The following is a 27,672-nucleotide window of genomic DNA, read 5'->3' as shown; positions in this document are numbered from 1 at the left end:
CTCAATGTAATGTGATATACAATGAACTGGAGGGCATTATGTTACATAATATGAACCAGGGCACTGCAATGTGGCACAGTATGAACTGAAGGCACTATAGTATGGCATAATATAAATTGGGGCAAACTGTAATGTGGCATAATATAACGTGGAGGCACAATAGTGTGGCACAATATGACCTGGCGTACTGTAATGTGGCACAATATGAACTGAAGACACTGTATGTCACAATGTGAATTGGGGGTTCAATATGGTATAATGTGTACAGGCAGCCCTACAATGTGACATAATGTGAACTTGGGCACTACTATGGGGCATAACAGTTCCTAGGGCACTACTATGGTTCACAAAATGATCTAGGGCACTATTATGGGGCATAAAATTAACAATTGCTGCGGCGAGGTGTCTCTTTAGAAGCAGTGGGTCAGAGGCCTCTTCAGAATATTTCTATGGGGCACACAAAGTTATGGCTACACCCTTGTATTTATGAGTTGACAACTGGTCAGGTTGGCCTTCATCCACCAAATCATATGATGTACAATGTTTTAATACAAACTAACGTAGAACAGGTCATTCGTAGCGGCAGTCATTTTACATACTTTAGATTACACAGTATACATATGCAATTGATTTTATATTAATTTTGCCTTTAATGAGTCTCTGCTCTTCATGATCCTTTATGTGGAGATGTATTATTTGCTAGTGATCATTGCTAACATTTGTGTCTAATAACTGTGATGGTTCTCTGTCATCATTGTAAGATTGGTGCTTGCTGCATCCATATTTGTGCCCTGCCCAGTACAGCTGATTTTGTTTCTTCTGCTTTACCTTTCTTCTTTTGTTTATTCCAAATATCCATTTCAGTTTTTCCTGTCCTAAATTATTTTGTTTTGCAGTAAAGATATAGGACTACCAGAAGGACCACCGGAATTATGGCACTTAGATACAAGTGAGATCTGAATTCATCCTTTCCTGTAAAGATACATGTCTTTTGTGAGCACTATACAGTTAAACACTTTACCATCTACTTATGTGTGCAGATAAAGGTAGACCTATGGACAAAGATAAAAGTGGTTGCTTATCTAGAAAATAGATTCTGAATAATATAAAATAGTGATTTTTCACTACGTTATCTGCTTTCATACATACCGTGGCTCCTTGTAAGTGTGAAATAGTGCCAGTCTCAGACTAGGAAATGAAAGGCCCACTAGGTGAATGCAGTGGCCCATGATTAGTGTGGTCAGCCACTAGAGGGGGTGTGGCTAACCACCACAGAGGTTTGGCTAGCCACTAGAGAGTTCTTGGTCTGGGCCCCTTGATAAATTTTATATATATATATATATATATATATATATACACACACATATACAGCTGTGCTCATTCGTTTACATACCCTAGCAGAGTTTGTGATTTTCTGGCCATTTGTCAGAGAATATGAATGATAACTCACAAACTTTTCTTTCACTCATGGTTAGTGGTTGGGTGAAGCCATTTATTGTCAAACAACTGTGTTTACTCTTTTTAAATCATAATGACAACAGAAACTACCCAAATGACCCTGATCAAAAGTTTACATACCCCAGTTCTTAATACCGTGTATTGCCCCCTTTAACATCAATGACAGCTTGAAGTCTTTTGTGGTAGTTGTGGAGGGGGCTCTTTATTTTCTCAGATGGTAAAGCTGCCCATTCTTCTTGTCAAAAAGCCTCCAGTTCCTGTAAATTCTTGGGCTGTCTTGCATGAACTGCAAGTTTGAGATCTCCCCAGAGTGGCTCAATGATATTGAGGTCAGGAGACTGAGATGGCCACTCCAGAACCTTCACTTTATTCTGCTGTAGCAAATGACAGGTCGACATGATCTTGTGTTTTGGATCATTGTCATGTTGGAACGTCCAAGTACATCCCATGCGCAGCTTCCGGGCTGATGAGTGCAAATTTTCCTCCAGTATTTTCTGATATTTGTTCGAGATGCAAAGAAAAATCCACAAATAACTTCACCTGAAATAAAGGATTCTGTGAAAAAATGTGGTGTGGTTGTTTCAAAAAGCACAATAAGGAGGCATTTGAAGAAAAATGGTCTGCATGGTCGAGTCGCCAGAAGAAAGCCATTACTACGCAAATGCCACAAAGCATCCCGCTTACAATACTCCAAACAGCACATAGACAAGCCTCAAACCTTCTGGAACAAAGTCATTTGGAGTGATGAGACCAAAATTGAACTTTTTGGCCACAACCATAAACGTTACATTTGGAGAGGAGTCAACAAGGCCTATGATGAAAGGTACACCATTCCTACTGTGAAACACGGAGGTAGATTGCTGATCTTTTGAAGATGTGTGAGCTACAAAGGCACTGGAAACTTGGTCATAATTGCTGGCAAGATGAATGCAGCATGTTATCAGAAAATACTGGAGGAAAATTAGCACTCATCAGCCTGGAAGCTGCGCATGGGACGTACTTGGACGTTCCAACATGACAATGATCCAAAACACAAGGCCAAGTCGACCTGTCATTGGCTACAGCAGAATAAAGTGAAAGTTCTGGAGTGGCCATCTCAGTCTCCTGACCTCAATATCATTGAGCCACTCTGGGGAGATCTCAAACGTGCAGTTCATGCAAGACAGCCCAAGAATTTACAGGAACTGGAGGCTTTTTGACAAGAAGAATGGGCAGCTTTACCATCTGAGAAAATAAAGAGCCTCATCCACAACTACCACAAAAGACTTCAAGCTGCCATTGATGTTAAAGGGGGCAATACACGGTATTAAGAACTGGGGTATGTAAACTTTTGATCAGGGTCATTTGGGTAATTTCTGTTGTCATTATGATTTAAAAAGAGTAAACACAGATGTTTGACAATAAATTGCTTCACCCAACCACTAACCATGAGGGAAATAAAAGTTTGTGAGTTATTCATATTCTCTGACAAATGGCCAGAAAATCACAAATTCTGCTAGGGTATGTAAACTTATGAGCACAACTGTATATATATATACACACACACTATAATGTAACATATGTGTAGTGTATAATTCAAGTGCACTAGCATAGAGTCTGGAACCTGATCCCTAGAGGAGTAGGTGGATCCCCAAGTAGTTGGGTCCACTGGGGGCTTCCCCTGTTCCCCTGTGGGCCAGTCCAACCCTGAATAGCGCTGGTTATAGCGCAAATGGCACTTACCTTCTCTTCATACTTCTCCGCCTGAGTGTTTAGCGATAATAATAACATAGTTTAATATTCGTATAGCTAGTGTATTAGGTTTTGCACCAATGTAGTTACTCCTATTTCTTATTGAACCGTATGATAAATGTAACCATATCTGCGTTTGCTGTGATAGCTATTTCTCATGATATCTTGCATTTGCTTTGCACAATAAATAGAATAAGATGCACATTTAGCACACACATTGGGGGTGGTGAGTCGGAAACATCTCTTATCACAGACATAATAGCGAGATTTAGCATACAGCACATGTGCAGAAGTGTATTTACACTTATTTGTGTATCTCTGGCTGAGTCTCAGTCACACAGATCTTGGCCGGATATCTCTATGCGTGAATGAGCGTTACAGGGCGGCCTCCATGCAAACACACACAAGAGAAACGGTCTTATGGGAACGTCACGGTTGTGTAGCTACAGTTCCGTGCTATTCTGAGTCATGCGTATGGAGAAGGGAAGCGCATTTAGGGCAGATCGCTTGTTTTGCACCTACCATGGGGCTGGATCAATTGCTATTATTAATGAAGATGGTTGCGGCCGTGAACGGAAAAATAGTGGGCAGGGGGGCTTTCCACTTGAAGCTATACGAATACTTGCATTAGCCCTATGGAAACTCACTTTAGCATAAGGCCATGGTTTCCTGCCTACTCAATCAGCCCCATTGAGGGGCACATCAATAAAGGAGGACGCCAGTGTGCAGTATCCGTCTGGGTCCCCTCCTCTCTAGCTGGCAAACAGGGCCGGCTCCAGGCACATTCCTCAGGAGCGGCTGTGCACGGCGCTGGCTGCAATCTGAAATCAGCCGCCGATGCTTCAGCCAATCGGCGCTTGTGGACCAGCAGTGGCAGCTGCTGCCAAACTGCAAGCTTTGTCTGACTGACTGACCGGCGGCTTTAGGCAGGGGACAGCCGGAGACGGGAGTGAGAGGAAGGAGAAGCACATGCTGCGCTCTCCTCCCCTCACACAGAGCGCAGGAGCGGAGGCGGCAGCAGCACGGGAGCAGCAGGACGAGGTCGGCGGCGGTGAGCAGCACTACAGGGGCCAGGCATGTGTATCTGACACTGTGTCGGGGACATATGTATCTGGCACTGTTTGGGGGGCATAAGTATCTGGCACTGTGTGTGGGGGCATATGTATCTGGCACTGTGTGTGGGGGCATATGTATGTAGCACTGTGTGATGGGCATATGTATCTGGCACTGTGTGATGGAAATGTGTATCTGGCACTGTGTGATGAGCATATGTATCTGGCACTGTTTGTGGGGTATATGTTTCTGGCACAGTTTGAGGGGCATATTTATCTGGCACTGTGTGTAGGGGCATATGTATTTTTCTCTGTTTGGGGGGCATATGTATCTGGCACTGTTTGGGGGGCAGATGTATCTGGCACTGTGTGTGGGGGGCATATGTATCTGGCACTGTGATGGGCATATGTATCTGGCACTGTGTGTGGGGGGCATATGTATCTGGCACTGTGATGGGCATATGTATATGGCACTGTGTGATGGGCATGTGTATCTGGCACTGTGTGGGGGGCATGTGTATCTGGCACTGTTTGTGGGGCATATGTATCTGGCACTGTGTGTGGGGCATATGTATCTGGCACTGTGTGTGGGGGGCATATGTATCTGGCACTGTTTGGGGGGCATATGTATCTGGTACTGTGTGTGGGGGGCATATGTATCTGGCACTGTTTTGGGGCATATGTATCTGGCACTGTGTGTGGGGGGCATATGTATCTGGCACTGTGTGTGTGGCATATGTATCTGCAGTGCCAGATTAACAATGGGGCGGATGGAGCTCCAGCTCCAGGCCTCAACATAAAAATAGGCCCATCATGATGGCAGCAGATACACTTTTGGCCAAACAATCAATCATAAATCATAAGTATTAAAATTGTTTTTGCAGTTTTCTTACAAAATTATGCAATTTGTTTATGTTTATGTATTTAGGGAGACATTGGGGCTCATAGTGTATAGGGTGTACACACCCACATGGGTCTGGCCACACCAACAGGGCACTGGTCACAACTCCTTCCGTTCTCAGTATAGGCTCCTTGAAAATGTTCAGCTCCAGGCCCATGTGGCCCTTAATCCGGCCCTGTGTATCTGGCACTGTGTGTGGGGGCATATGTATCTGGCACTGTGTGTGGGGGCATATGTATCAGTCACTGTGTGGGGGGCATATGTATGTATCTGGCACTGTGGGGCATATGTTTCTGGCACTGTGTGGGGGTCATATGTATCTGGCACTGTGTGAGGCATATGTATCTGGCACTGTGGGAGACATATGTGTCTGACACTGTGTGATGGGCGTATATATCTGTGTTGTGGACATGTGTATCTGGCACTGTGTGGGGGGCATATGTATCTGGCACTGTGTGAGTGTGGGGCATATGTATCTGGCACTGTGTGTGGGGGCATATGTATCTGGAACTCTTTGGGGGGCCATATGTATCTGGCACTGGTTAGGGGGCATATGTATCTGACACTGTTTGGGGGTCATGTGTATCTGGCACTGTGTGGGGGGGCATATGTATCTGGCACTGTTTGGGGGGCATATGTATCTGGGACTGTGTGTGGGGCATATGTATCTGGCACTGTGTGTGGGGGGCATATGTATCTGGAACTGTGGAGCATATGTATCTGGCACTTGGGGGCATATGTATCTGGCACTGTGTGGGGGGGTCATATGTATCTGGCACTGTGTGCGAGGCATATGTATCTGGCACTGTGGGGGGCATATGTGTCTGGCACTGTGTGATGGGCATATATATCTGTGTGATGGGCATGTGTATCTGGCACTGTGTTGGGGGCATATGTATCTGGCACTCTGTGGGGGGCATATGTATCTGGCACTGTGTGTGTGGGGCATATGTATCTGGCACTGTGTGTGTGGGACATATGTATCTGGCATTGTGTGGGGGGCATGTGTATCTGGCACTGTGTGGGGGGCATATGTATCTGGCACTGTGTGGGGGGCATATGTATCTGGCACTGTGTGTGGGGGGGGTCATATGTATCTGGCACTGTGTGCGAGGCATATGTATCTGGCACTGTGGGGGGCATATGTATCTGGCACTGTGTGATGGGCATATATATCTGTTTGGGCATGTGTATCTGGCACTGTGTGGGGGGCATATGTATCTGGCACTCTGTGGGGGGGCATATGTATCTGGCACTGTGTGTGTGGGGCATATGTATCTGGCACTGTGTGTGTGGGGCATATGTATCTGGCATTGTGTGGGGGGCATATGTATCTGGCACTGTTTGGGGGGCATGTGTATCTGGCACTGTGTGGGGGGCATATGTATCTGGCACTGTGTGGGGGGGCATATGTAACTGGCACTGTGGGGGGCATATATATCTGGCACTGTTTGGGGGGCATATGTATCTGGCACTGTTTAAAGGGCATATGTATCTGGCACTGTTTAAAGGGCATATGTATCTGGCACTGTTTGGGGGGCATGTGTATCTGGCACTGTTTGGGGGGCATGTGTATCTGGCACTGTTTGGGGGGCATGTGTATCTGGCACTGTTTGGGGGGCATGTGTATCTGACTCTGTGTGGGGGGAATGTGTATCTGGAACTGTGGGGGGCATATTATGTGTATCTGGCACTGTGAATACACGTGTATCTGACAATGTGGGAACATATTATGTGTATCTGGCACTGTGGGGGAATATTATGTGTATCTGGCACTGAGGGGCGTTTGTATATGACAATATGGGGGCATATAATGTGTACCTGACAATGTGGGGGCATATAATGTGTATCTGACAATGTGGGGGCATATAATGTGTACCTGACAATGTGGGGGCATATAATGTGTATCTGACAATGTGTGGGCATATAATATGTATCTGACAATGTGGGGGCATATAATGTTTATCTGTCAATGTGGGTGCATATAATGTGTATCTGGTACTGTGTTGGCATATAATGTGTATCTGACACTGCTGGGGGCATATAATGTGTATTTGGCACTGCTGGAGGTGTATGTGTATTTGGCACTACTGTGGGCATTTGTGTATCTGGCACTGCACTACTGGGGTCATTATGTGTCTGAAACTATACTAGAGACATTATGTGTAAGGAACACTACTGTGGGCGTTATGTGTAAGGCTGCTAATTGTGTGTGTAGAGGGGTGTGAAAATATATTTCTGCTGCGGGGTACACTGGGCTCCACAAGTCTGGACAATGGGGTGTAGAGTAGGATCTTGATCCGAGGCACCAACAGACTCAAAGCTTTGACTGTTCCCAGAATGCACAGCGCTGCCTCCTATATCACCCCGCCTCCCAGCACAGGAGCTCAGTTTTGTAAGTTGGTGCTGCAGTAAGCAGGCACTTAACAGAGGGACTGCTCCAGGCGGCCCTGAGAAAAGCTTTTTATGAAGTAAAAAGTGAAGACTTCAAGGGCAGCTGCGGTGGTAAATGTCTTGTGACATTCACTGCTACAGCTCCAGCTCTTCCCAGTGGCGCTATACACTCCCGAGCCCTGGTTGCCGGGTACCTACAGCGGAGGCTCCGGTTTTCTTCATATTAGACACACACGGCTGGGGCTCTCCAGGATCGCGTGGCCGCGCTTCGGGAGGTGGTAAGTGGGTCCCGCTTGCTGGACCCGGTCTTTATCGTGATCCGGCGTGGTCAGTGGGAGGCGGGCCGCGCGCGCTGGCGGTGGACACTGTGGCAGTACAGGCAATCCCACTAGATCACCAGGGCATGGGCGCATGTCGGGTTTTCTCTCTAAACCACTTCTTATATCGCCCACAGTACCCGGTAGTTTTGCCAGCAGAGGGGATAAGGCTTAGACCTGAAGCCCCTCCCCCAGCCCCAGGGCGCCATTTCTAGCAAGTGTTCCCGCCCTGGAGCTGCATATCTGTTTTTTCTTCACTCCCAGGCAGTGTCTGCGGCACCATTATCCCTCAGCTCACTGTTCCTGGGACTGCTTGGGCAAATCCTCCTATGTAAACGCCGCCTGGTTGTCAGCGCTGTGCCTTTACATGACACTTAAGTATTCTACCTGCCTTTTTAGACAGTGATAGTTAAGAAAGAGTGCATTTAGTCAGGGTTTTATAGTACACTTACCCTGTGATATACATCCAGTTCTTACTATGTACTGTTATATCTGTTATATAGCTGTGTAAGCTAGTCCAGTGCAGTATTATTGTCTGTAATAACCTCTGCATTGTACAAACTGTGACCTTTTGTGTGTGCATTTGATAGCTGAGTGGTGTCCATTTCGTGTCTTTCACTCAACTTGCTATCCCTATATTTCATAACCTGAGGGGGCTTGGTGCGTCAGGTGTTCTCTAATATAGGATTTTCACAAAGATGTACTGTATTACGTATTTTTCTCTGTGATTTAGTCACCATATCTCTCCTTTATCTCTGCTAGTGCTGACTACACTGCGCAGGGGTTTGGGTTTAGGGATATAGTGCTGCTGATAATTGTACTGTTACCTCATACTGCAAGTTATATCATGTCTGCTTCTGAGGGTAACGGTTCTGGGTCGGAACACACTGCTGGTGTTGCTGAAGCGACAGGCACATATGAGGAGAATATAGCAGCTGTGGGCTCTGCTACGGCGGGCTCCTTGCCCCCCAGTGGGACTGTGGCAACGGAGGCACATACTGACCCACCGTGGGCCGCTTTTTCCACGCTTCTGCATACGCTAGTTCATAAACTAACACCCCCTATGGGACCCCCAATGCCGGTACAACCGTATGTGGTCCCTGCAGCTAACCCGCCGTGGGCGGACGATTTATCTGCTCAATTAAAGAAGTTGAACCAGTCCTTGACTACTAAAGAGTCTGACCAACGCTCGCCTAAGTCCAAGAGGTCCTCTAAGCGAGCACTCGTCTCCTCACAATCCACTGCTGTCACTGACACCTCGTCTGATGAGGACAGCATTTACACTGACTCCACAGGTTCTGACTCAGATACGGCTGATGGGGAGGGTAGTTCACATGTTGATGTTCTTGACCTTTTGGAGGCTATTAAATTAACTCTGCAGATTACAGATAATCCCGAGCCATCCGTACCTCCTAAGAAACCAGATAGGTTCAAGCATCAGAAGGTGGTTAAACAAGTTTTACCTCACTCTGATCACCTAGTGGATATACGTCAGGAACCCTGGGAAAACCCGGGTACGAAGTTTGTGCCTCAAAAGAAGATGCTGGCTCGCTATCCCCTCGCGCCAGAGCTGTCTAAGAATTGGGAAACACCTCCTCCATGTGGCTAGGATGGTGGTTTCCTCAGCTCTACCTGTCACTACCGTCACGTCTCTGAAAGAGCCTACGGATAAACGTGTGGAGGGTTGTCTAAAAGCGATTTACACCCTCACGGGTGCAGCACAAAGGCCCACTATTGCAGCTACATTGGCTGCTGAGGCTATTGAAGCATGGGCCTTGGAGTTAGAAGCTGAAATCTCCTCTGACCATGCTAGACAATGCTTGTCATATATTGTCACAGCTTCTCGATATATTAAAGAGGCGGCTTCTGATGCCGGTATCCTAGCAGCCAAGGCCTCTACAACGTCAGTCCTGGCTCGCCGGATATTGTGGCTGAGATCCTGGTCTGTGGAATTGGACTCTAGAAAAACCCTGGAGGTACTCCCTTTCAAGGGAGATATTCTGTTTGGGGAGGACTTAAATAAGAAAGTGGCTGACTTGGCTACTGCCAAAACTGCCTATCTACCTAATACCGCTCCTTCTGTGTTGAAGGCTAAAGGTACGTCCTTTCGCCCCTTTCGTCCTTCAGGTAAAGCAAAAGGTCAGGCGTACCATAAGCAGGCCCGCACTTCCAAACCTGGTAAGCCAAAGCCCAAAAGAGCCTGGGCTGCCCGTCAGCCAGCTGCCAAGACCGATAAGCCTGCCACAAGGCGGGACGGGCCTCCCCATGGGGGATCCCAGGGTGGGGGGCCGGCTTCTAGAGTATACCCAGGAATGGTTGAAGTCCACTTCAGATGCCTGGGTACGGGAAGTCATCACTCGGGGTTACGCCATAGCCTTCAAAAACTGACCCCCTCATCGATTTTGCCAGACAGACATCCCGTCGGACCAGACAAAGGCAAACGCTCTGCATTCGGTGGTACAGACCCTCCTGGATACAGGAGTCGTAGTACAGGTGCCTCTTGCGCAGAGGGGCCGGGGGTACTATTCTCCACTGTTTCTAGTCCCAAAACCGAATGGGTCCTCCCGGCCCATTCTCAACCTCAAGGCACTGAACAGGTTTGTGAAGGTTTTCAAGTTCCGTATAGAAACCCTTCGCTCTATAGTTCTGGCCTTGGAACCTGGGGACTACATGGTCTCCCTGGACATACAGGATGCTTACCTGCATATTCCTATAGCAGTGTCACATCAACAATACCTGAGGTTCGCTATTGGCAACCTCCATTACCAGTTTCGGGCGTTACCTTTTGGTTTAACAACGGCTCCGCGAGTCTTCATCAAAGTTATAGCAGTGATGACGGTGGTACTACGCCGTCAAGGGGTCAGGATACTGCCGTATCTGGATGACTTGTTAATCCTGGCAAATTCCCCAGATCTTCTCCTGCGTCATCTGGATATGACGGTCCGGTTTCTACAAGCCCACGGGTGGCTCATCAACTGGAAGAAATCCTCCCTGGTCCCTGCTCAGAGCATGGTGCACCTGGGAGCGCTGTTGGACACTTACAACCAGAGGTTGTTCTTGTCTCAGGAGAAAGTCCTGAAGCTTCAGGACAGGATTCGTTGCTTCCTTTCTCGTCCGCAAGTGTCGATACATTCGGCTATGCAGGTGCTGGGCCTCATGGTGTCAGCATTCGACATGGTGGAGTATGCTCAATTCCATTCTCGTCCCCTCCAGAAGCTGATTCTAGCCAAGTGGGATGGCCTGCCTCACCGGATCAGGTCTCAAATGATCTCTTTGACTCCGGAGGTCCATCTGTCGCTACTCTGGTGGCTCCAGGACCAACAATTGTGCAGGGGCCGTCCCTTCTGGATATCCAACTGGGTCCTCTTGACGACAAATGCCAGTCTAAGAGGTTGGGGCGCGGTGCTGGAGCAGCACTCCTTGCAGGGTCGGTGGACCAAGGAGGAATCTCTCCTCTCGATCAACCTTCTGGAGTTGCGGGCGGTCTTCAATGCGTTGAACCTAGCCCAGCATTTGATTAAGAACCGTCCTGTTCAAGTACAGTCGGACAAAGCCACCACAGTGGCTTACATAAATCATCAAGGCGGCACTCGAAGCCGTTTGGCAATGAAGGAAGCCTCACGGATTCTACGTTGGGCAGAACGCCATCTACCGGCAATATCGGCAATATTCATTCTGGGAGTTCTGAATTGGGAACTGGACTTTCTCAGTCGTCAGGAAGTGCATGCCAGCGAGTGGGGCCTCCATCCAGAAGTGTTTCAACTCCTCGTGGAAAGGTGGGGTCTTCCAGATGTGGATCTGATGACGTCTCGACACAATCACAAGGTTCCGGTCTTCGGAGCAAGAACAAGGGATCCTCAAGCAGCATTCATGGATGCGCTGGCGGTACCGTGGAGGTTTTGGCTGCCATACGTATTCCCTCCGGTGTCACTCCTGCCCAGGATACTTCGGACGTTCAAGCAAGAAAAAGGATATCTGCTTCTCATAGCTCCGGCGTGGCCCAGGTGGCACTGGTTCTCAGACCTGCAGGGCCTGTCGTCAGAGCATCCAATTCTACTTCCACAACGCCCAGACCTCCTCGTTCAGGGCCCCTGTGTCTACCAGGACCTAGCCCGGCTGTCTTTGACGGCATGGCTCTTGAAGCTTCCGTCTTGAGGGCTAAGGGTTTTTCTGAAGAGGTCATTAAAACTGTCTTGCGGGCCCGGAAACCGGCCTCTGCCCGGATTTACCATAGGGTCTGGCATTCCTACTTTGTTTGGTGCGCATCTCACAATTATGACGCTTTCAAGTTTAGTACTGCTAAGCTTTTGGCTTTTCTGCAGCAGGGCCTGGTTTTAGGCCTGCGTCTGGCCTCCCTCAAGGTTCATATTTCTGCCTTGTCGGTGTGCTTTCAGAGAAAAATTGCGACTTTACCTGATGTTCATACTTTCACTCAGGGTGTGTTGCGTATCCAACATCCCTATGTCCCGCCTGTGGCTCCTTGGGACTTGTCGGTGGTTTTGGAGGCGTTGCAGGAGCCTCCATTTGAACCCCTGGGTTCAGCTGACCTTAAGTGGCTTTCCTTTAAGGTGGTGTTCTTGCTGGCTATTGCCTCTGCTAGAAGAGTGTCGGATCTGGGTGCCTTCTCTTGTAGTTCCCCATACCTGATTTTTCACCGTGACCGGGCGGTTCTTAGGACTCGTCCCGGATATTTGCCTAAGGTGGTTTCTTCGATCCACCTTAATCAGGAGATTGTGGTTCCGGCCTTTGTCTCTCCTGATTTGTCTCCCAAAGAGCGGTCTTTGGATGTGGTACGGGCTCTCCGTATCTATGTGAAGAGAACTGCTTCTATTCGAAAATCTGATTCTCTGTTTGTTTTGTTTGGATTTCACAAACGTGGCTGGCCTGCTCACAAGCAGACCCTGGCCAGATGGATTAGAATGGTGATTGCACATGCTTATGTGAAGGCTGGTCTCTCTGCTCCTGATCACATTAAGGCCCATTCTACTCGGTCTGTTGGACCTTCTTGAGCGGCCCAACGTGGTGCGACCCTTGAACAATTATGCAAGGCGGCTACGTGGTCTTCCGTGAACACGTTCATAAGGTACTATGCCTTCGATACTGCCGCTTCCCAGGATGCTTCCTTTGGACGCCGTGTTCTTGTGCCCGCTACAGTGCGTCCCCTCCCATAAGGTACTGCTTTAGGACATCCCCATTGTCCAGACTTGTGGAGCCCAGTGTACCCCGCAGCAGAAAACGAGTTTTATGGTAAGAACTTACCCTTGTTAAAACTCTTTCTGCGAGGTACACTGGGCTCCACAAGGCGCCCACCCTGACGCACTTAGCTTCTCTGGGTTGATGTGGCATTAGCCGCTGACACTTTTCTTGTCGTGAGAGTGTGGTGTATGTGGCTATTAACCGTTGTTGTTTCTTTTCCTGCTACTGCATTGGGCTGGTTAACTAAAACTGAGTTCCTATGCTGGGAGGCGGGGTGATATAGGAGGCGGCGCTGTGCATTCTGGGAACAGTCAAAGCTTTAAGTCTGTTGGTGCCTCGGATCAAGATCCTACTCTACACCCCATTGTCCAGATTTGTGGAGCCCAGTGTACCTCGCAGAAAGAGTTTTAACAAGGGTAAGTTCTTACCATAAAACGTGTTTTATTTATAGTTTGATTATATAAAGTTGCAAGGCCACGCCCACTTTTTTAGGAGCGCGCGTGCCTTCTGGTGGTGGGGGGCACTTTGAAATTTTCTCGCTCAGGGCACTAGTAGGCCTGGAGCCGGCCTTGTCAGCAGAGCAACAGTTTTTGGCACTAGGGTCACTAAGAGACCGTAGTGCTGTCCCAGAATCTAGTGTGCATGCGTACGTCTTTGGGAAAATGGCTGCCACACCATTTTCCCAGTGGTTTCTGTAGTGATGTTGCTGCTGACATGGGACTCTGCAGGGTAAGTATTGAAAAAATGGGTACAGGGTATGCCATGTGGGCCCTTTGCACCATGGTGGCCCGTGTGCACGGAATACACTGCACCCATTATAGATACACCAGTGCTTGTGGCCACAAAGGCAGGAAAGGGGGTGTAAAGGGATGGTCTCATGTAGGCAAGTTCAGGAAGGGCATGGTCACAGAACTATGGCCCATGCAGGCGTGGACATAAGTGAATATATGCCTTTTGGGGGTGTATCTTTTGCAACTAGTACAGGGCTGGGGTAAGTACATGCTGCCAAGGGTGTAGCGAGGGTGGCCCCGGTGGAGAGCAAGCTCCAGGCACCGAATAAGTTAGAGGGCACGCTGCCACCCGCCACCACCCTCCTGCGGGCCACTGTACTGATAGCCATAGAGCAGGAGGAGGAGAAGCAGAGGGGGCGCACACTGACTCGGACTCAGAGACTAGGTAGGGAACAGGGCAGGCCAGAGGAGACAGCACATGACAGCACTGACAGCACTGACAGCCGGCACATGCCGGAGCTCTGCCCGCCCTATTTATATGGCTCACTGTCTGCTTGTTGCTGTGCAGCAGGGTTACTTCTGTCCTCTTCAGATGCTGCAGAACCTCTCTCTGCCCTGGCTGCTGCAGCACCAATCTATGCATTAGAAGCTGCAGCACCTCACTCTGTCTCGCAGGCTGCTACATCACCTCTCTCTGCCCCTCAGGCTGCTGCGGCACAGCTCTATCCACCCCTCAGGCTGCTGCGGCACACTTCTCTCTTCCCCCAAGGCTACTCTGGGACATTATTTTCATTGAAGCACAGTGGGATTATCAGGTCAGGGTTCATTTTTGTTGTGAGCCAATTAACCCACCAGTATATTTTGCAGTGTGAGAGGAAACCGGAGTACCCAGAGGAAAACCATGCAAGTACGGGGATAATATACAAACTCCACACTGTTCGGGCCATGATGGGAATCGAACTCATGACGTTAGTGCTGTGAGGAAGTAATGCTAACCATTACACCATCCGTACTGCCATGCCCCTATATTGTTGTTACAAGCCTTCTGCACAAACTTACCCTATTTTAAACATGGGGGCACCCAAAGGAAACTTTCGCCCTGAGCTCAACAAGGTCTAGAACAGGTCCTGTCACCAATTGAAGATGTCTAAATATTGTTTCTTTTCAAATGTAATATGCCACCACATGTTGGCTAGGACCCTAATTCAGTACAGGGAAGGGGGGCACCAGAACATACCCTTGCACCATGGCGCCAAGCTACACCTCTTCATGCTGCAAACCAGGTATTTACTATATATGCAGATAATGGCTCACCGCAAGATACATACAGTTACGTCTGATTTACTGCCAACTTTTCATCAGCCAATCATTTTATTTCTCTTACATTATTACTAATATATGCAAAGTAGATGCCCATTGACACTAATATTAGCTTATGTACAAGGTGAACAACAAGTATTACTTTATAATTATTAAGATATTAATTTCCTGAGTGAAAGAAGTCAGACTTGCCTTCCTCTCCTGTAATGTTGATAGAGATCATCTCGATATCCATTTGCTTAGATGTTTTGATGACACAAGTGTAATCCCCATTATCATTCATACTGAGATTGCTTAAATACAAACTGTGTTCCTCTGGCATATGTACTCTGTTCCCATAGTCTCTTGCTGTAGTAATGTCACCTGTACTGGTTGTATATGCCACTGTGACTTGTTCTGGTTTATTTTTCTTTAAATACATGGCCAATAAATCGATGTTCAAAGTTTTACAACATTGACATATACATGTGAGATTATCTTCCTTTTTGTCAATGCTTTCTAGAAAAATAGAAAGAAAATGTATTGAAAATTAAAGTTCAGCCACTAGGGTTCATTCATATGTCAAAGTCTCATGGCACAATACGCATGAACAGCGTACTGCAATAGAGCAGGCATGGAAGTAATTGATTTCAGTATTCTTACCTCCCAACTGATATCAGCAGGAGGACAGTCCCGCTTTTAGAGAACTGTCCAGCTGTCCTACACGCAGGGCACAGTGTCCCACATGCGAGGGTGGATGGAAGAGATAAAGAGGCATTTGCACTAAGTCTGGAGAGAAGAACTGTATACACACAAAGTACCAGCAAATCAGCACCTAACTGCCATTTTACAGGCTGTGTTTGAAAAATGACAGGAGCTGTTTGATTGGTAGTTTATCTCTCCACTTTATCTCTCTCCACTTTCTCTCTCTTCAAGGCTTAGTATTTATGCCCCAAAATGGAGAGAGATAAAGCGCCGACCAATCAGCAGCTTCTAACGGTTATGTTACAGGCTGTGTTTGAAAAATGATAGGAGATGCTTGATACTTTATCTCTCTCCAAACTTTGATAAATCTCCCCCTCTATCACATGCTGCTCTGCATAGCAGAGCCGTGGTGAATGTATGATTCGTGCATGCACACATAATCCACACTGAGGCTTGAGGCTGCCCAATAGCTCCTGGAGCACTGGACAAGCCACCAGCATGATGAGAAACAGGGGAGTGACATTCGTTCATGCCCCCAAATCAGTCAAGCACCAGGAGGCATAACCTTGGAAGCACGGGGCCACACCCCCCTTCGCGCACATCTTTGGAGCGGGATGAAGAGTTCTGATATTTCAGTTTACAATGTTGGGAGGTATGTTATATGGATCTGGTTTAACTGTGCAAGTTCAGCATTGTGTGAAGTGACCTTTATAGGCTATATGCTCCCTCTTATCTGTTTACAAATAGCTGACAGATCTAATCAATATATGTAGATGCATGAACCATATACACATTTCTTCTATCCTTAACAACTGCTGAAGTCATAAATCAATACACAGTCAGAATAAGTTAACCTTTGACACACCATTTTCTCTGGCTTAAGTACAGGGCCTCATATGCTAACAGAGGCTGCTACATTTAGAATGGTAAAGTTAAATCAGTACCACCTGATTTGAACCAAATTTTAAATCACAGCTGCAGATCACAGATCATAGCCACAAGATATTGGGGGTTCCAGAATTCTTACTATAAATGTGAAATATAGCTGAATCTTCAGGTGCAAATGGAACCCAATGGAGTAGAAAGGGAAAAGACACATAGAGTAATTTGTAAACGGATGGCAATTATGGGAGCAATGTATATAAGTGATGTTAAATAAAGTTGTATCACAATGCTCGAAGTGGGGTGCTCATACATGTAGGTGCCACCCAAAGGGAAGTGAGAAAGGGAATCAGGCAGTGATAGGTGTAGGGGGTGAAAGAGGGAAGCAGGCAGTGGGAGGTGCATGAGGGAAGAAGTCAGAGGTGTAGGGCATGAGAAAGGGAAGCAGGCAGTGAGAGGTGTAGGGGGTGAAAGAGGGAAGCAGGCAGTGGGAGGTGTAGGGTGTGAAAGAGGGAAGCTGGTAATGAGAGGCGCAGGGGGGAAGCAGTTAGTGAGATAGGGTAGCAGGCAATGAGGTGCAGGGGGTGATAGAGGGAAGCAGGCAGTGAGAGGTGCAGGAGGTGAGAGAGGAAAGTAGGCAGTGAGAAGTGCAGGAGTTGAGAGAGGGAAGCAGTAAGTGAGAAGTGCAGGGAGTAAGAGAGGGAAGCAGACAGTGAGAGTTGCAGGGGATGAGAGAGGGAAACAGAGAGTGAGAAGTGCAGAGGATGAGTGAGGGATGCAGGCAGTGAGAGGTGTGGGGGGTGAGAAAGAGAAGCAGGTAGTGAGGAGCAGGGGATGAGAGAGGAAAGCAGGCAGTGAGAAGTGTGGGGGATGAGAGAGAGAATCAGAGAGTAAGAAGTGTAAAGGGTGAGAGGCACAGAGGTTGAGATGGAAGCATGGGGTAAGTAAAAGAGAGCGAGAGAGAGACAGGTGAGCAGACACAAAAGAGAACTTGTGGAGAGTAAGAGGTTTACCTAGTATGAAGATGTGGGCACATAAACAGAGTAACAGACAAAGGGAAAAGGTAAGAGAAAGCAGAAGGGACACATGGAAGACATAAGATAGAGGTAAACAAAATTTGTTCAACAAACATAGTAACATAGCTGGTGAGATTGAAAAAGACTGGTAGTCCATCGAGTTTAACCTGAATTATATTGCTTTCCCTGTTCTATTTAGGTTAAAAAGGCTATATCCTTGTATATCTTTTTCCGTTAGGAGTTTGTCTAACCCATTTTAAAACGCATTGACTGAGTCCGCCATTACAACCTTCTCTGGCAATGTATTCCATATTTGTATTGCCCTTACAGTGAATAATCACTTCCTGCGCTGAGTGCGAAATTTGCTCTCCTGAAGCCGTAGCAGGTGTCCGCACGATTTGTGTAGAGGTCTCTTAGTGAACAACTCACATAATAGCTCCGCATAATGCCCCTTTATATATTTGTAAATGTTAATCATATCTCCTTTTAGTTGTCTCATTTCTAGTATAAACATATCTAATCTAGAAAGCCTCTCCTCATAGTCCAGTGTCTCCGACCCCTTAATCAATTTGGTAGCTCACCTCTGAACCTTTTCAAGTTCTAATATGTCTCTTTTATAGTGTGGTGCCCAGAACTGTACACAATACTCAAAATGCGGCCGTACCAATGATTTGTACAGTGGCAGTATTACACTCTCATCCCTTGTCTTAACTCCCCTTTTAATGCATGCTAACACCTTATTTGCCTTTGTTGCTGCACTTTGACGTATGTTGCCACTAAATCTACTATCAATGAACACCCCCAAGTCCTTTTCTAATACAGTTTCCCCTATTTTTCCCCCATTTAATTGGTAGGTTGCAAAGTACATAAATTACATTTTTCCAAATCTCATACACCATTTCATTGCCCAAACTTCCAGTTTAAATAAATCGCCCTGAAAAGAATCCACATCTGACTTGATTTCCCTACATATTTTTGTATCATCTGCAAAAATTGACACTGTGCTTTCTAGTCCTTCTCCTAAATCATTAATAAATATATTAAATAATAGTGGCCCCAGCACAGAACACTGCTGTATTCCACTTATTACTTTAGCCCAGGTGGAAAACATCCCATTAATCACCATTCGCTGTTCCCTGTTATCAAGCCAGTTACTCACCCATGTACTAATAGTGTCTGCTATACTGAGCTCTCGTAATTTGAAAATCAGCCTCCTGTGAGGTACAGTGTCGAAAGCTTTTGCAAAATCCAGATAAACCACATCTATTGCGTTACCCTGGTCGAGATTGTCGCTTACTTTCTCATAGAAGCTACTCAAGTTAGTTTGGCATGACCTATTTCTCACAAAACCATGCTGGTTCTTATTAATAGCCTGGGAGTTTTCCAAGTAGTTCTGTATGCTGTCCCTTGGTATACCTTCCAATAGTTTCCACACTATTGATGTTAGACTAAGCGGTCTATAGTTACCAGGATGAAGTTTAATACCCTTTTTAAATATTGGGAAAACATCCGCTATATGCCAGTCATTTGGTACCATGCCTGATCTAAGTGACTCAGTGAAAATCAGATACAGCGGCCTTGCTATTTCAGCATTTAGCTCTGTAAGAACCCTAGGGTGTAGGCCATCTGGACCAGGCGATTTATTAGTCTTAATTTTTTTAAATTGTCACAGACTTCTTCCTCAGACAGATTAGTATTAAGCAATAGGAATTGTTACTCACTAATCCCACAATCTGGTCCTCTCTAGTAAACACTGATGAGAAGAATTTGTTCAATATTTCAGCTTTTTCATTGTCGTCATTTATCAGGAATCCCAGTTCGCTTTTTAATGGTCCTATATTCTCTTTTTTTAGCCTCTTACCATTAATGTACTTAAAGAATTTCTTAGGGTTGGTTTTACTCTCCTTAGAGATTTGCTTTTCGTTTTCTATTTTAGCTGCTCTGATTTCCTTTTTGCATTTTTTTGTTACATTCCTTGTAGTACTGGAATGACTCTGCGTTCCCGTCTGATTTGAAAGCTTTGAATGCTCGCCTTTTTTTAACCATTCCTTCCTTAACTTTTTTGTTTAACCACATTGGTTTGAATTTAGTATTCTTATTTTTACTGCCCGAGGTGATGCACTTATGGGTATTTTTGTCAAGCATCATTTTAAAGACATCCCACATTTCGGCCGTGTTTTTTCCCTGAAACAAAGTTCCCCAGTATATGTCCTTTAGTGTGTTTTTCAGCATGTTAAAATTAGCTTTTTTAAAGTTAAGAGTCTTAGTTATACCTGTACTGCTTTTGAATGCTAATGTCGAATGTGATCATATTATGATTGCTGTTACCCATGGTCTCGCCTACTGCAATATTCGCTATTATCTCCACGTTGTTAGTTAGTACCAGGTCCAGTATAGTCCCTAATCTGGTTGGTTCCTCGACTGTTTGCGACAGGTAGTTATCCTTTAGCATATTTAAGAACCATTTACCCCTAGCTGTATTACATGATTTGCTGGCCCAATTTATGTCCGGGTAATGAAAGTCCGCAATGATAATGAAAGTCCCCAGCCCTGTAGCTTTCTCGATTTGCATCAAGAGTTGCGCTTCCTCAGTCGCACTAATATCAGGCGGTTTATAACATGCCCATATTAAAAGTTTTTTTGTACTTTTCTTTCCCATAGAAATTTCAACCCATAATGTCTCAACAATATCTCCAGTTCCTTCGTAAATATCCTCCTTTAAGTATGGTTTTAGAAATGGTTTAACATAGAGACATACACCACCACCTCTTTTAATAGCCTTGTCTCTCCTGAAAAGAGTATAACCCTCCAAGTTAGCTACCCAATTATGGGAATCATCCCACCATGTCTCTGTGATACCTATAATATCGTATTGTTCCTTTATTACAAGCATTTCTAATTCCATCAATTTGCAAGCATAAATTTTAGGTGAGTAATACCCTTATCTATTTGTCTATTCATTGGTATCTCTTCCCTTCTTACTTTAGTATTCCCTGATTTTCCAATTCTTGCTGTTCTTCCCCTCCCCCCTTCTCCACCCCCATTATACTTAATACCCCCTCCCTTGCTGCACTCACTAATGATACCGTAGATTTCTTCTAATCCCTCCCCCTAGACATCTAGTTTAAAAGCTCCTCCAACCTTCTAACCATCCTGCCCCCCAGCAGTGCTGCCCCCTCCTCATCCAGGTGCAATCCATTGCGACAAAAAAGATGGCTCCTGACTGAGAAGTCCACCCAGTGTTCCAGGAACACAAACCCTTCTTTCCTACACCAATCTCTAAGCCACACATTTACCTCCCTAATCTCCCTCTGCCACCCTAGGCTAGCGCGTGGCACAGGTAATATTTCAGAGAATATTACCTTAGATGTCCTTGCCTTAAGCTTTTGGCCTAAGTCCCTATAATCTTTCTTAAGGACATCCCACCTACCACTAACTTTGTCATTGGTGCCAACGTGCACCAAGGCCGCCGGGTCGTTCCTGGCCCCTCCCAACAATCTTTCTGCCCGGTCCGCAATGTGTCGTACCCGAGCACCCGTGAGACAACAGACTGTACGGCGATCACGATCCTGGTAGCAGATTGCCCTGTCTGTCTTCCTGATAAAAGAATCCTCTACCACCACAATCTGACTAGATACCTCGCTTTCTTTTTTCCCATTTGTGCCGGAGGGACCGCTCCTCCGGTTACTAGAGGGAACAGTCTCCTCCAGCTCCGTCATTTCCTTACTGCCATCCTCAGCATCTTCGGCCAATCGGGCAAATTTGTTGGGGTTTGGCAGATCGGAGATGTCCTGTCTCCCCCTCTTCTTTCTGTGTCCCAGCTGGCTACCTGGTTGTCTTCGTCTACCGGTGTCCCCCCCTGCAACTCCTCCACCATTCTATCTAAGCTTTGCTCGAGATTGTGAATATCCCTCAATCGCATAACGGTTTGCTCTAGATCAGATACCTGGGCTTCCAGGGCAACTGTTCGCACACACCTCATGCAGATGTATTCATACTGGGACGGTTGCTCCAGGTGTGCATACATCATGCACGACATGCACTGAGTGAGATTCTCCATCACGGCCCCACCCATTTGGTTAATAAACACTACTCTCTGCTACCTTCAGAAAACAATACAAACTTTGCAATACAATACAGTACTATAACCTAGCTGTGGAGAGAGACAATATTCAACAACAGACAGTAATTGATAATAAAATCAAGGAAAAAAAAAAGTTTAAGAGATGTGATACTGCGTGTCCAGCCTGCGTCTGGCCTGCCCTCAATGGTGTTCTTCTGCTTTGCTGTCCACCTTCCCTGCAGCAGCCCTACACTCACGCACGCTCAGTGACTCCCAGCACACTCACTCACACTCCAGTGGCTCTGCTTTTTTTTTTTTTTTTTGCTATCAAGCCTTTTTACTATCAAGCCCTCCCACCCACATAGAACAGCAGTTGCTGCACTCTCACTATGTATCACACTTTCACCTGCAGCCTATTTGGTCCCAGGCTCACTCACACACTTACACACACCCACGGAGCAGCAGCCCTCTCTCCTGCTGCCTGCTCCGCTCGGTCCCCTGCTCCCACACCCACACGCACACACAAGATCCCCTCTCCCAGCACCTCCGGTACAGCACCGCCTGGTTTCAGTCCCTGAGTCCTTCTGACTGGTGCTCTGCACCTGGCTCTCTGCAGCTGAACGAGCGCATCTTGCTGACACCCAATGGAAACATAAGAGTGAGATACTACAGGAACATTTGAGGGGTTGGGTATGGCTTACCGGCGCTGGGGATCCCGGTGGTCAGCATACCAAACGCGGCATCCGCGGGGGGTGGGTTTGGGGGGTGAATGCAATGAAGCCCCTTACGGGTTTGATGGCGAGCTGTGCTCGCCACAGGTTCTTTTCCCACTCTATGGGTGTCATGGACTAGTCCCTGCTAGTCTGCATGCCAACTGATGGTATTTAGAGGGGTCGGGATGTAGCCGTAGGTATTGTGACAGGCAGTCTCCTGACCGCCGGTCACATAACTACATGCTCATGTGAGACATGAGGAAAGGGGAGCACAGGATAAATAGACTTGCATCATACAGGCGTAGATGTACTAAGCCTTGGAGAGTGATAAAGTGGAGAGAGATAAACTACCATTGCCTCAACTGCTACTACTGAATGATTACATTTCTAAATTCCCACATCGAGCACTGCCCATTCACCTAATAAAAGTTCAAATTAAGCCTATTAACCAAGGCAGTTTTTTACCATTCCCCACCAATTCCCGAGATGTGGACATTTGGCCAAGTAGGATTAGTATCTCTCTTGATGGAAGTGTCTTTGTGGAACTGAGGCAATGTCAGAGAGTCTAAATGAAATAGTATATATATATTATATACATAATTTAAATGTCTAGTTATGACTCTTGTTTCACTCATGTTGTTAAATTATTTCTGCTTTGTATTATTTTGGTATGCATTCTGTGTTTCTTTACTCTTTATTTATATTGCCATTATTACCCTTTTTAACACATCAATAACAAATAATAAAAATGCTTTTTTGATTGACTAGCAAATCTTTTCATCTAAGTTATATGACCTATTATTCTATAAATATCTAAAATCTCAAAAATGGGGAGCCTCAATTTACAAACAAAGGGGGTCATTCCGAGTTGATCGCTCGCTAGCAAATTTTTGCAGTCCTGCGATCAGGTCAAAACTCGGCAAAAGTGCGCATGCGTATGCACCGCAATGCGCAGGCACATCGTACGGGTACAAAGCGGATTGTTGCTGGGCGATTGATTTAACGAGGAATCCATTCGCACAGCCGATCACAAGAAGATTGCCAGGAAGAGGGCGTTTATGGGTGTCAACTGACCATTTTCTGGGAGAATTTGGAAAAACGCAGGTGTGTCCAAGCGTTTGCAGGGTGGGTGTCTGATGACAATTCCGGGACCTGACAGGCTGAAGTGATCGCTAGGAGTGTAATATGGTATGCCAGTGGCCGGGCTCCCGGTGACCAGCATACCGGCGCCGGAATCCCGAATGCCGGCATACCGACAGTGTGGTGAGTGCAAATGAGCCCCTTGCGAGCTCGCTGCGCTCGCCACTCTGTGGGCACGGTGGTGCGCTACGCTATTTATTCTCCCTCCGGGGGGGTCGTGGACCCCCAAGAGGGAGAAAAAGTGTCGGTATGCCGGCTGTCGGGATTCCGGCGCCAGTATACTGTGCGACGGGATCCCGACAGCCGGCAAACTGAAGACAACCCGATCGCAAGGGCTGAGTAAGTTCAGACCTACTCAGAAACTGCACAAACTGTTTTTGTAGTGCTCGGCTGCAAAAGCGCACGCACACTTGCAAAGCTAAAATACATTCCCCTGTGGGTGGCGACTATGCGTTTGCACGGCTGCAAAAATTTGCTAGCGAGCGATCAACTCGGAATGAGCCCCAAAGTGATCCTGACAAATGGAACATAAGAAAATATGAAAAGATCACAGAATACCAACTGCATGCTCAAAAATCTGAATCTAAAAACTGGATGCAATACTAAATTGTACAATTGTCCCTGGTTTTCTAGACAACTACTATAGCATAACTGCCGCTACTGAACACATATCTGCTCTAAACGTCGTTACTGCCACAATTTTCCTTTGCACTACTGTAATGAAGTTGTATCCGCTGCGTGTGAAAACTCAGTTGGAAACCTCTGGATTAGGCCCTTAATCTCCTTCTTTAGCTTGTTCTTTGTTGCATACTGTCCTCATATCCAACACCTGTCACACTTTCTTGCGCCCACACACTTATTCATTGTTCTTCATGTTTGAAATTGGGGATGTAGATTTACAGCAAGCTATAATGTGGATGGCAGAAGTTGCGTCACTGCCATCCACTTGTTATTCTGGAAGTGCCTTTGCGGCCATGTTTCAGCATGTATGCAGCTAGTAAAGACAGACCTTTGCATCGCCACTCAACCCTACACTGGCTCCCCATGTCTTGCAGAATTCAATTCCAATTACTCACAACCCTCGCCTTCAAAGACTTCAATAACGCCACCTCTTAATACATCTCAATTCTTATCTTTAAATACTTTCCCCCTCAGCTTTAACTGTAGTCTGCATCTCACCTTGCCTTTGGTATCTACTTCTTACTTCCAGTACACCGGTGCAAATAATGTAGGTAGAATAGATGGTAGTAGGGTAAACGCTAAAAAAGAGATGGGTTTTCAGAGAGTATTTAATGATTAGAAGGCTATTGGAGAGTGTGATTTGGTGTTGTAGGGTATTTCACATACAGTATGTTTACCCTACTAATTCCTATATTATTCACACTGGTACACCCTCACTGCTGTCCCAATCTGCACTCTCGGCTCCACTAAGCTGGGTACTACAGACCTGGATGACTTGACGGACGAGTAGTCGATTCAGGTAAGTACTGTATACACACTTACCGATAGGCCGCTTGATGTGTAATCCTGATGTCAAATAAAGTTGTATTCAGTCACTGTACTCGGCCAGCTTTGACCTACAGCAAGTGCAAGGGCAGTTGGCAGACCTCTCGTACACACAGATGCTCTGACGTAATATGTCGTTGAACGAAGTGATATCTCTGCACAGCCGACGTGAAATGTCTTTGAACTACGTCATTCACAGACATATTGGGTGTACACACCTGCCAACCGACTCACATATTTTGCGTACACAACATAACTAGTCTTGTCTCATTTGTGCTCTTTTTCAATTAGATTGTACGCTATCTCATGCGCAAGGCCAGGGCCGGTGCTAGGGTTTTCGCCACCCCCCTGCAAAGTATAAATTTGCACCCTCCCCTACTTTACAAAGGGACAAAAAAAGGGTTTGTGCTCACAAGGAAGTGACGTGGCCACACAGTATACACAAATTATGTTATGTGCACTGATACCGCTAATCCCCCATGTATTACTCTGGTGGTGCGGGCTCAGTAACAGGGGAGTTATGCGCCACTGTCCATATTGGCGCTGCTATCTAAAAAATAGAGCATGCCGATATGAGGGGACAATGTATGAACGGTCTGCATCGCTGACTGTTCTAACACCTACAGCTAACGATTTCTACAGCTGCAGATGTCACTACCCATACACTACAGCCAGGGACAGCTTTGTCTCTGGCTGCAGCGGCTGCAGGCTACTTGTGAGATCTCATGATATTAGCAAGATCTCACACATGACCAGTGAGCAGGCCGGGGGAGTGAGTGTGATGGTGCATGTGCACTGTTGGTGCAGCCGCCGTAGAAAGCTGATATTGGAGGACGCGTATCACCGGAGAGGTGAGCTAATGCACTCCTATATTCTGTGCCAGAAAGAGAATTCCCCCGTATCCAAAATAGGGACATTGTGCACCAAAAATATAGGTGTGTGGCTTCTTGAGGAATCAGCGTGGCCACAGAATAGTACCAATTCACATTACATGCACAGTAGTGTCCCTTATTCAAATCACACCACACAGTAGTGCTGCTTACACACATAACACTACAGAAGAGTCCCTTACACACATTGCACCAGGTACAGCCCCTTACACATATTACACCAGGTAGAGTCCCTTAAACACATTAGACCAGGTAGAGTCCCTTACACACATTACGCCAGGTAGAGTCCCTTACACACATTACGCCAGGTAGAGTCCCTTACACACATTAGGCCATGTAGACTCACTTAAACACATTAGGTCATGTAGAGTCACTTAAACACATTAGGCCAGGCACAGCCCCTTACACACATTATGCCAGGCAGAGTCCCTTACACACATTAGGCCAGGTAGAGTCCCTTACACACATTAGGCCAGGTAGAGTCCCTTACACACATTAGGCCAAGGGAAGGAGGGGATTAAAACCTGTAAAAATTAAAATAGAATAAAATAGAATAGAATAGAAATAGAAAAATATGTAGCAGCACATAGTCATTTGTATCCCATAACTACACCTCAGCATCTTGTGCTACCAGTTGCATCTGGTACTGTCCTCATCCCTGTGCTGTAGGGGAGACTGGGCATGTCAATGTCCCTTTAGTGTTCCCTGCTTTTAGTCCCCATTGTTCCTATGAGTGATTCCTTCTTTTACTTCTCATTGTCCCATGAGGGATCCTGTCCTATTAGGGATCACTTCTTTTATTCCCAATTGTCCCTTTAGTGATACCTTCTCTTAGTCTCCATTGTTCCATTAGTGGTCCCTATTTTTAGTCTTTATTCCAGGAATCCCTCTTATAGACCCCCCCTGCCCGCAGAGCCCTGGGGAACTCACCCTGCCTCCCCATGATCTCGGCAATGTGCTCAGAGCTGGGGACCAGTACCATCACGAGCAGCAGAACATCCTCCTCCACAGGCCTCTGCTTGTCCTCATCAGCTTTAATGTTACCCAGCGTGGTCAGGCTCACACAGATCTCCTGCAGCTCGGGGGCCCAAGAGGCCGCAGTAACCTCTCGGCTCTGCATGATGTTCGCAGCTTGCCTCTGGATCAGCAGCTGTGGGACCCATCTTACTCCTCTCAAGAGCTGGTCGACTTGTCCTCCGCGTGACGAGACAGCGCTATGGGAGTGAGACTGTGGGAGGTGGGCATTCAGTGGCTGTTGATGTGGAAGGCGCAGCGTACCTTCTACCACAGGGGTGGGGAACCTTTTTTCTACCAAGGGCCATTTGGATATTTATAAAAAAACCTTCGGGGGCCATACAAAAATTATCAACTTAATAATTAGCCTGCCCCCAGTAGTTATGTCCCCAGTCAGTAGTTATGCCCCCAGTAGATATACCCCAGTCAGTTTTTATGCCCCAGTGGATATGTCCCCAGTACATATGCCCCCAGTCAGTTGTTATGCCCCATTAGATATGCCCCCTAGTAGCGCTACTTACACACACACACATTAAAAGAAAATAAAAACACAATACTCACCAACCCCGCTCCTGATTCCAGACCATTGCCCTCTTCCTGGCCGCCTGCTCCTCAGAACTATGGGAGAGATGTCATGACATCTCTCCCATAGGACCGCACAGCC

The 27,672-nt window shown here is 46.6% G+C and overlaps 1 protein-coding gene across 4 annotated transcripts in view; it reads right to left on the bottom strand.

The window, feature by feature from the left end:
- HHLA2 (HHLA2 member of B7 family) overlaps positions 1 to 27,672 on the bottom strand; it is a 127,871-nt gene that overhangs the window by 2,186 nt on the left and 98,013 nt on the right. For 2 of the 4 annotated variants that reach the window (XM_063953625.1, XM_063953626.1), the window contains exons 6-7: positions 15,293 to 15,598; positions 1,472 to 1,998 (exon numbers count right to left, since the gene is read on the bottom strand). In XM_063953625.1, coding sequence (XP_063809695.1) covers positions 1,820 to 1,998; positions 15,293 to 15,598 — 485 coding nt within the window. In that variant the 3' untranslated portion in view covers positions 1,472 to 1,819. Of the gene's footprint in view, positions 1 to 630; positions 973 to 1,471; positions 1,999 to 15,292; positions 15,599 to 27,672 lie in introns of those variants that run through there. The other 2 variants (XR_010223106.1, XM_063953627.1) reach the window with 2 other exon arrangements.

The sequence above is a fragment of the Pseudophryne corroboree genome, chromosome 2, assembly GCF_028390025.1.
Source record: "Pseudophryne corroboree isolate aPseCor3 chromosome 2, aPseCor3.hap2, whole genome shotgun sequence".
Taxonomy (NCBI): domain Eukaryota; kingdom Metazoa; phylum Chordata; class Amphibia; order Anura; family Myobatrachidae; genus Pseudophryne; species Pseudophryne corroboree.
Note: the sequence above shows the minus strand (reverse complement) of the source record. Positions and strands in the feature narration are given on the sequence as shown.